Consider the following 9,482-nt stretch of genomic DNA (forward strand, 5'->3'; position numbering starts at 1 on the left):
GCTGTGTCGCCTTAACCGCACTCTGACATCTCTGTGCCTTGGTTTCCCATTTGAAAATTGGGGGAAAACAGTCCTCAGACTCTGTCTTGAGATGGAAGCTGAGAAGGGTCAACAAAGTCATTTCTCTGGGTTACTCACGGTGAGATGCCATACCCATACAAAAGACGGCTGTAACCAGGACCCTACCAGGGTCTCCGCATTCCAATGCAATGGACACAGAAGCCGGGCAGGAAAGAAATACAAGGGAATATGTTTTCCGCACACTGCTTATTTTTATTTTCTCACTTTTGAAAGAGACCTTCTACTTTTCTCTAAGAAACACAGCAGCATAAGCAGCATAACGAACGGCAGCTAATACTCAGTTTCCAGGCAGAGAGACAACAGGGAGTGGTGGGGATTGTGGCTAACACATTCCCCATCTAAGAGAGGGTGGGTGCTGCTTGACCCCAGCAGAGTGAACCACGTGGGAATGTGCCAATCTGTTTTGTTCAAGACAGACAGTGATACGGAATTTACGCAAACTTTCCCAGCTTGAGAATTCAAAAGCCCCCAAATTAAAACATAGTATGACAGCCAAAGAAAGCTGTCTGCAGGTTGAATGTGGCTTCAAACCTCTGGCCTGTGTCTTTAAAACACAAGGACACACGGGGCACCTGGGTTGCTCAGTTGGTTGATCGTCCAACTCTTGGTTTCAGCTCAGGTCATGATCTCAGGGTCATAGGATCGAGCCCCCATCACGTGAGACTCTGCGCTCAGTGGGGAGTCTGCTTCTCTCTCTCCCTCTGCCCCTTCCCCTACTCGTGCTCTCTAATAAATCTTTTTTAAAAATTAAAAAAAAACAACACAAACATATATGGATTGTCCAGAACAGACAAATCTATAGAGACGGAAAGTAGACCAATGAGGGGCATCGGAGAGGAGGAGCTAAGGGGTACAGGGTTTTTCTGGGGGTAATGAAAATGTTCTAAAATGGATTCGGATTGATGGTTTCACCACTCTGCGAATAAACAAAAACCCATTAAGTCGTACACTTTAATTGTGTGGTATATACATTACATTGCGATAACGTTATTTACACACACGCACGCACGCACACGTGCACGAGAATCCTTCTAGGAAACCACGAGGTCCATTCCGCCAGGCCAGGAACGGGGCCACTGAAGACCTATACCTTCTGTTGCAACACTTTTAGACAAGCCACACATTGGATTTTTTGTGAGAAAACTCCCCCTTTTCAGAATTTGGCAACTACTTCGCATTTTTCGAATCACATCACGGTGCCAGCCAGAGGACGTCACCTGCAGCCACACGGGGCTCCAGGGTGGGGTTTTCGGCTTTTGCTGACGCCAAGCCTGCTGCCTGCCCCTGCCCCGGGGCTTCCTCCAGCCAGGGGGGGCCAGGGTCCCCAAGTACACGACCGGGGCGAGAAAGAAGCAGTCCAAGGACCGTGGGGCCTGCCCTCGCCCTGGGCACGCAAACAAGAATGTCACCTCTTCTTCCAAAGCAGTCATGGTGGTCCCTTCAGATGACAGCAAAGTAAAGGTCTTTTTAATGTCGGTGTCCTCTCTTCCCCCAGCCTGACAGGAGGCAGAAACAGCAGCCTCGTCTCTGTGCGCGGGATGCAAGGGCTGGAGGGATGGTCAGAAGCCCCCGGGAGCTGGGGCCAGCGGGGACAAGGACCGTGCAGGGCAGACAAAGGGATTCTCCAGACAGCGTTCAGTGGAACTACCAGGAAGGACCCATCGTGTTAGGAGACAACCCACTTCCCAAAGAGGGGACACGGGAGCTCCTTCCTCTCAGGCCCCAAAACGGGGCAAACAAGAGCTCCCATCCAGGTCTCGAGGGATCCTTGACCTTGAGGTTCGAGTGTCCAGAAAGCGCCACCACTCTCCTCTACCCTTGTCCTGACCCTGGTTTCTAAAAGGGTTCCTTTGGCAACAGCAGCCAAAATTTAAAACGCAGGTACCCTTGCGTCCAGGAATTCCCCCACGAGGTTCTCTCTCCCTCAGACATATTTGCACAAATGCAAATGACGTGTGCAGAGCTCCTCCTGCAACAGGCTTTGCGAGAGTAAAAGAAGCCGCGTAGCCTCAACGTCCAGCAGGGGAGAGATGGCTGCCTCAACCATAGTAGAGACAAGGCGGTTCTGTCGAGCAGCTAGAAACACTCGGGCCGCCTTCTAGGTACTCACGTGGGAAGGTCTCCAAGACACACTGAGTGAAAGACGCAGGACACACCAAGGGAAGGGCTACAGGTGGGGACGGGAGGGACCTGTCCTGCCTGCGGGGAGGGCACACGGACAGGAACAGCGGGGGGAGGAAGCTCCCTCACCACTCCTTGGCCATGGGGACCTTGGAATTTTGTGACATGTGCATACACTTTTTATGTTTTATTTTTTAATATTTTTATTTATTTATTTGACAGAGAGAGCGAGCCAGCAGAGAGGGAACACAAGCAGGGGCAGAGGAAGAGGGAGAAGCAGGCTTCCCGCAGAGCAGGGAGCCTGATGCAGGGCTCGATCCCAGGACCCCGGGATCATGACCCAAGCCGAAGGCAGATGCTTAACCAACTGAGCCACCCAGGTGCCCCCACTTTTTATTTTTTAAAACCAAACTTATTTTAAGAGCAAAACCAACACCAGTTCACTTTAAAAGAACTCCCAGGCCAAATTTCCAACACATTTGCGCCAAGGAATAAATTCAGAACCCAAGGCAGCTTTAGATGAACTTGTGGCTCATTTGGACCGTGGGCTCAGCAACTGCGTTTTGCAAACCAAGAACCAGAATCTACAGTCGGCCTCGCGTTCGCAGGTCAAAGAGGGAACACAGGGCTTCCGGGCCTCCGCGAGGCCGCGCTGGCGAGTGGAAACTCACGATCTTCAGCACAAGTGAAGGGCTTGAAAGGGCCGAAATCCCCACTACCAAACACTTACTGAACAATTATCGTGCATCAACCCCCACCCCTGCTCTGTCCCTAAGGACAAAAGTGTCTCTCACGTATTCTCCCTCCCGGCACCTGGCAAGGTGTCTGCACCCAGCACCTGCTCCAAAAACACCTGAATGGGAGAGCGAGCAATTCCAGCTGATGTTCCGGGCGGCTAACCACGGGCCAGACCCCACACCACGCGTCTCCTGTGGATTCGCTCCTCCAACCCCCCAACCACTGCATGAGATGAGCATTCGAGGCACAGAGGGGCACTGAGCACAGGACGGAGATCTGACCCCAGGCCGAGGGGCTTCAGAGCCCGCGCCCCCCCACCACGAGGCCTGGGCAGGAGCAGGACTGGGGGAGTCTACACAGCCATAAAGGATGTTTCTTTAATGATATGGACGAAGTCACTCGGTGCTGTGGACGCAGCAGCAGGCAGGACAGACAGGCTCCCTCGTGGGGCTGCTGCTGGAAGCAGGCCTGGCCATCAGAATCCCCAGGCGAGTGTTTACCAGCCCAGACCCCCAGCCCTGGGCCTTGTTCACAGATGGCCCCCACGATCGGCAACAACACTGATTTTCCAACACACCCACCAGTTTAGGGCACTCCAGGCTTAAGACCCTGCTGGAGAGCTTTCGGAATGCCAGTGTCCAGGCGGCACCCACCCCAGTGAAAGTAGACTACCTGGGCCGGGGGCGGGTGGGCGGTGGCGGTACAGCTGGCAGAAACCAGAATGAGTTTTTGAAGATCCCCAGATGACTCCAGGCTTCAGCAAAGTTTGGGTACCAGGCCCTGTATCGGTGCTCTCATCTTGGCTATGCCCCACCCCACCCCGGAGATTGCTTTGACCTCCTCCTCTATTTGTAGATGCATGAAATAGGTGTGTGGGGGGGATTTGCCGTTTAAGTTATCGGATACACCTCGCACACCTCCGTGCACCTCGCCTTTCTCCCCTGGAGCTGGGCGCTGCAGGCCGCTGTGGACGGCCCCCCGGAGCCGACTCACTCTGCAGCCCTGAGCTGTCCGCTGTGCGGAAGCAGCACTCTCAACCAGCCCGTGCTGACAAGCACTGAGGTCGTTCCCGATCTTTCGGAACCTCTCTGTTTTAAAGCTTCTCAGGAGGTGCTGAGGGTCAGCCAGACCGGACACCGTTAGCCGAGGCTCCGGGCTGACCCTCCCCACAGCACGAACGTCCTATGAGAAGAGATTGTTCAGACCCAGGGATGGCTCCTTCCACTGGGCAGCAAGGCAGGAACGTCCTTCTGAGAGATGCTGCTCCCTTCCAGTACTCGCCTTGGCCTTGCCCCTCACACCCCCAAAGGTTCTGACTCAGGGAACGTGGCCAGCTCAGTCTACATCCCCTGGACGGCCGCATCTGTGGTCCCCCTACTGCCGCTCCAGCCCCTCCAACATATTCTGGCCCTACAGCCGTGAGGCCGGGAACCTGATCACGGCTTCCCCCGCTAATGGCCAGCACACCCCTGCTCATGGCCAGGACCCTATGATCGAATCCACAGTCTTCCCCATGGCCGTAGGCCCTGGTCTCGCCCTGCCCACTCTCGCCCTTGGCCGCTGAGGTCCACCCACTCCCCGTTCCTCGTGTTTGCCCCTCGGGCCATGCACCTGTTGCTGGAGCTTTCCCTGGTGGTTCCTTCCAACCGTCCCTGAGTGTCCATCATTGTCCCTCCGCTGTCTCCTTCACGGCGCTAAGCACTGTTTAGACACTCTGCTGGATCGTGACTCGTCTGCTCACCCCCCTCACTGCAACGCCAGTCCTTGAAGGCAGGCACCCCCTCGGCCTCGCAGGCCTCTCCCTGGTACCCCACCCAGCACAGTGCCTGGCACACAGCGGGCTCCCCATAAAGATCTGAGGAATAAATGAATACAGAACTATACCTTCAGACAGGGCATCGGCACGTCCCCCACGTGAATGCCGAAAGCGGACCAGCAGGTCGCAAGGGCAGGACACATGCTGGGGGAGGGGGAGGAGCATAAGCACATGGTGTTTGCAGGTTGGACATAACAGAATATCCTTTGCTTTCACAAAGAAACAACCTCTTTGATTTTTTTTTTTTCATGAAACTCCAGGGCATCTTTGGCTAGTTTATGTTTTTCTACTTTAGTCCAAACACATGGTTTGGAGAAGTCGTTCCGTTTTTTCCCTACATGACGACAGAAAAATCAAATGTTCAAGCACAAGGGTAAATGGTAGCTGATGCTAGCTTCGGTACGGGGAGGACAATAGGGAGGAGTGGGGACTGTGGCAAACAGGGACCCAGACCTACCAGACCAGCTAATATTTTATTTCATTTTTTTAAGTAGGCTTTATGCCCAGTGTGGGGCTTGAACTCACAACCTGAGATCAAGAGGCACCTGTTCTACTGACTGAGGGGCGCCTGGCTGGCTCGGTTGGTGGAGCATGTGATCTTAATCTCAGGGTCACGAGTTCAAGCCCCATGTAGGGCATAGAGCTTACTTCAAAACAAAACGAAACAACAGACTGCCTAATATTTTCAATAAACCAGAAACTCAGAGTTTTTCATGAGAATCCTCCATTTAAGAAACCCTGTGTTGACAGATCCTATCACATCAGAGTGCTGGATTCAGCACTGGGGGCCACCACTTTGCAACCCCTGATCTAGTCCACATGCGGTTAAAAGACCCAGGTGTTTTCTCTGCCATCATCCTCTGCTCACTCGAGCAGAGACCCTGGGCCTGAGAGTGCAGGCCTGATTCCTCCCATCCAGGCCGTGAACCTCATGAGCCTGTCCCGTGTCCCAGCAGAGGAACCAAATAGGATTCTGAAAGAGCCTGGCCAGGAATTCACCCGTGGATGGGTATCAGCGCTCGGCCTTTTGGGGCGGGGGGGGGGGTGGTCTGAGCTCCCTGTCCTCCTAAATCAGAGCGCACCCAAGAGGCAAACAGCTCTTTGTCTGCCGTCCTGAAGCAGCTTCTGGAGACCGCCCTGAAACTCCCCCAAAAAGAGGAAGTTCAAACCAGAAAAAGAGAGAAAATAAAACACGCAAAAAACTGGTTGAACAGAAAACCTCAAAGGCACCGGAAACAATAAAACACCCACCTGCCAAGCAAGGTCAGCACACCGCCCTGCAGCGGAGCCTCGATTCTGGGAGACAGAGCTCCTGGGCACGGCTTCTGCCCAAACCTCGCACGGCCCCCCCTTCCGCCTGCCGCTCTTCTACCCCAAAGGGCACCTTGCTTCATTCCATCCCAGGGCCTTTGCAGGTTTTGTGCTCCCTGCCTGGGTGATTTTTCTCCTCGCAGCCTGGCCAGCTCTCATTCACACTTTGGGGCTCAGCCTACAATGCCGCTTCCTCAAGGAAGCCCTCCCTGACTGCACTCCAACACAGGTCCCTGGGCCTCCTCTTTCTTGCACATTCCTCAGTGGGTATCACTCAGGTCTCCCCTTCCCTGGAGAGACCCTCCCCACCCCCTGTCTTGCTGACTCAACAGATACCCTCTACCACACCACTGCGTGTGTGTTTCCAGGGCTGCTGTCACCATCTAGAGCTTTTGCGTGTTACATGTCTATTGCCCGATGGTGTCCTGAGAGCAGGGCCCCTGCGTGTCACCACTGTGCCCAGCTCCCGGCACGCAGTAGAGTTTCAAGGTGTTGAACGCCGCAGGCCCACTCCACTAGGGACCCCAGGACCCTCCAGGACTGGAGTCGGCTGGTCAGGGACCCATTTAAAAGCCAAAAGAGGCCCCAGGAGGAGGGCCCAGCTGTCCAGGCCTGTTCCCACACCAGATCTCCCTTTTCCAGCTCATTGACCCATCTGCAAACAGCCTCAGCGTGGGGACCCGCTAATGAATTAAGCTTTAAGTAGAGCTTGAAGTGACTCTGTTCCGGCAGTTTCTGCTGCTTCTGGTAAATAAACTTCAGGCAGCGCTCTAAGTGGGTTTATTGCTGCACAGAGCTACAGGGAGTGGGCTCTTCATTACATCCCCCACAAGTGAGTGTGAGCCAGCCCGTGTCTGAGTTAAAGACAGCCCTGAGTGAGAAAATGAAGTTACTACATGCAGTTTCTCTTGAAGGCTGCCCCTAATAGAGACAAAATGAAGCTGAGCTTTAGCCGCTGGGCACAAGGACATCTCTCTGCTGAGAGCAAGGGAGAGAAGGAACGAGAAAGATGCTCACATTCCTTAAACCAATGAAAAACTGTAGACAACCCAGATGCCCGTCCCTGGGGGCAGATGTCACAAATTACAGCCCCTCCAGGGGACGGCTCTGATCCTGTGAGGGCCTCCGTTTTCTCAGCTATAAAATCAACCTAAAAACATCCTGGCCACTGGGTCAGTAGGAGCAGGGTTTGGCGCAAGGCTAGCACATCGTATGAGCCCAGGGAACAGGAGTAACTGTTACTTCATTGTGGAATACTAGAAAGAAGGGTGGAGACCTGCGCTCTGCAAGACGCTTGAAGCCACCCGCCTGGCATGACTATTGAACACTTAGAATGTGGCCGGTCCAAACGGAGATGTGCTGCAAGTTCAGTATAAAAGCCTGATTTGGGGCCGCCTGGGTGGCTCAGTCAGTTAGGCGTCCAACTCTTGACTTCGGCTCAGGTCATGATCTTGGGATCGTGAGATCGAGCCCCAAGACAGGCTCCGGGCTGGGAGTGGAGTCTGCTTTAGATTCTTTCTCCCTCGCCCTCTGCCCGCCCCCTACTCTCAAAAATAAAAAAAATTAAAAGCCCGATTTTGAAAACCTAGTACAAAAAAAGAAGTAAAAATCCCATTAAAAATTTTTACATTGATTACATGTTAACATGATTGACATTTTGGAGACACTGTTATTTTAAGTATATTGAGACTAATTTCACCTGTTTCCTTTTCCTTTTTTATGCGGCTCCCAGAACATTTCAAATTACATGAATGGCTCATATTTGTGGCTCAGATTATATTTCTATTGGACAGCTCTTATGGATACAATTCTGACCTGAAAATATGTCCACGCTATTCTGTGAAATTGAGATGTAATTCACATACCATAAAATTCACCCTTTAAAAGTGTACAATTCGGTGGTTTTCAGTATATTCACAAAGTTGTGCAACCATCCCCTAATTCCAGAACATTTTCATCACCCTGAAGAGCCCTGGGCCTTACCATTAGCAGTCACTCCCCATTTGTCTATGCTATTTTGAGTGGAAAAAAGCAACTTGCAGAACAGTATTACAGTCTCAAGTGGGGTTTTATAAAAACTCACACAGTATTATTAATACATACACATACCCATACTGCACATGCCTTTTCTAAGCATCTGGAATGAGGTAGTCACATTGTTGGTGCGGTTATCTCTGGGGACTGCCGTTTGGGACGCAGAGAAAGAGGAGAGGGCGCTCACCCTTTATTTGCTGTACTTCTGTCCTGCTTTTGAGATTTAAAAAGAGAATGAGTTGAATTCAAGCCTTAAATAACTCCTGGCGGACTCGGATAAATAACTCGTTCACAGCACTGTTAACAGACTGGCTTCAGCTGGAAGATGAAGGGCCTAGTTTCAGATCTACTTTTTATTCTGTGCTTTTAAAATAGAAAGTACAGCTAGAGACGAGGTATTTTCCCTCTTAGCAACAGCAGGACCAAGGCCCCGGGGCTTCCCCGCACAAACGCAGCCTGCCCGCCTCCTTCCAGGCCTCTGGCTCTCGGCTCGGAGCGGAGCGGGCTGAGCGCCCGGCCCGGGGGCAGGACCCGGGGGCGGCCTCCCCAGGGCCCCCGCCTGGCAAAGAGCAAGCAGCTCCGAGCGCGCCTCGCTTCCCCGTGCCGGCCGATGCTGGGAGCCCCCCGGGATGTGACGCGAGTCTGGGCCCCCGGGGGCCTTGTGGGCTGGAGGAGGGAGCGGCGCAATCTGCCGCGCATCTCTGGGTGGCGCCAGGCATCACCCCGCCGCAAAAGAGGGGACCCTTGGGCCCCTGCGCCGGGTGCGAGAGGATGCGGCGGGGACGCCAAGGGTTCGGGTCCCGGGCTCCGGAGGCCGCACCCACCCTTTCCTGCCCCGGGGTGCGAGGGCCCAGACCCCCCCAACCCCGAGACCCGCCTTCCCCACCGCCATCCCCTGTCCCCTACCTCGGCCCCGGGCTCGGGGGTCAGGAAGAGCGCGAGCTCGCGCGCCCCGCTGCGCACGGGCTCCGGCCGGTCGGCGTCCACGAGCAGCATCAGGAGCGCGACAGGGTCCAGCTGGCGGAGGCCGCCGGGGAGCCGGTGGCCGCGTCCCGGCCTTGGAGCCCCGCCCCCGATCGGCTGCATGCCCCGTGGCCCGCCTGGAGGAGGCGGGGCAGGTGCGCACCCGGCCGCGACCCCCCGCGCCTCCCGAAACGCCGGGCCGAGTGGGCAGCGCCACCCAGTGGCGCGCGGCGCTCACTGCGCCCGACCCTCGCATCACCTGGTAAAGCAGAGCTTCTCAAACTCGCCTGCAGATTGCAATCACCTGGGACCCTTAAAACTTCCAAAGTCCCGCGCACACAGTCTCTGGGGTTGGGACCTGGGCACCAGTACTTTTTGAAGTTCTCCCGGTGATTCCAACATACAGCCGAGTTGGAGA

General features: G+C 54.4%; 1 protein-coding gene across 2 annotated transcripts in view; it reads right to left on the reverse strand.

Moving 5' to 3' along the window:
• BCAS4 (breast carcinoma amplified sequence 4) overlaps positions 1–9,264 on the reverse strand; it is a 53,954-nt gene extending 44,690 nt beyond the window's left edge. The window contains exon 1 of one of the 2 annotated variants that reach the window (XM_057312472.1): positions 9,008–9,264. In XM_057312472.1, the coding sequence (XP_057168455.1) occupies positions 9,008–9,187 (180 nt within the window). In that variant the 5' untranslated portion in view covers positions 9,188–9,264. The remainder of the gene's footprint in view (positions 1–9,007) is intronic. The other variant, XM_026503731.4, reaches the window with a different exon arrangement.
• Between the last annotated feature and the right edge of the window lie 218 nt (positions 9,265–9,482).

Source organism: Ursus arctos, unplaced genomic scaffold (genome assembly GCF_023065955.2).
Source record: "Ursus arctos isolate Adak ecotype North America unplaced genomic scaffold, UrsArc2.0 scaffold_16, whole genome shotgun sequence".
Lineage (NCBI taxonomy): Eukaryota > Metazoa > Chordata > Mammalia > Carnivora > Ursidae > Ursus > Ursus arctos.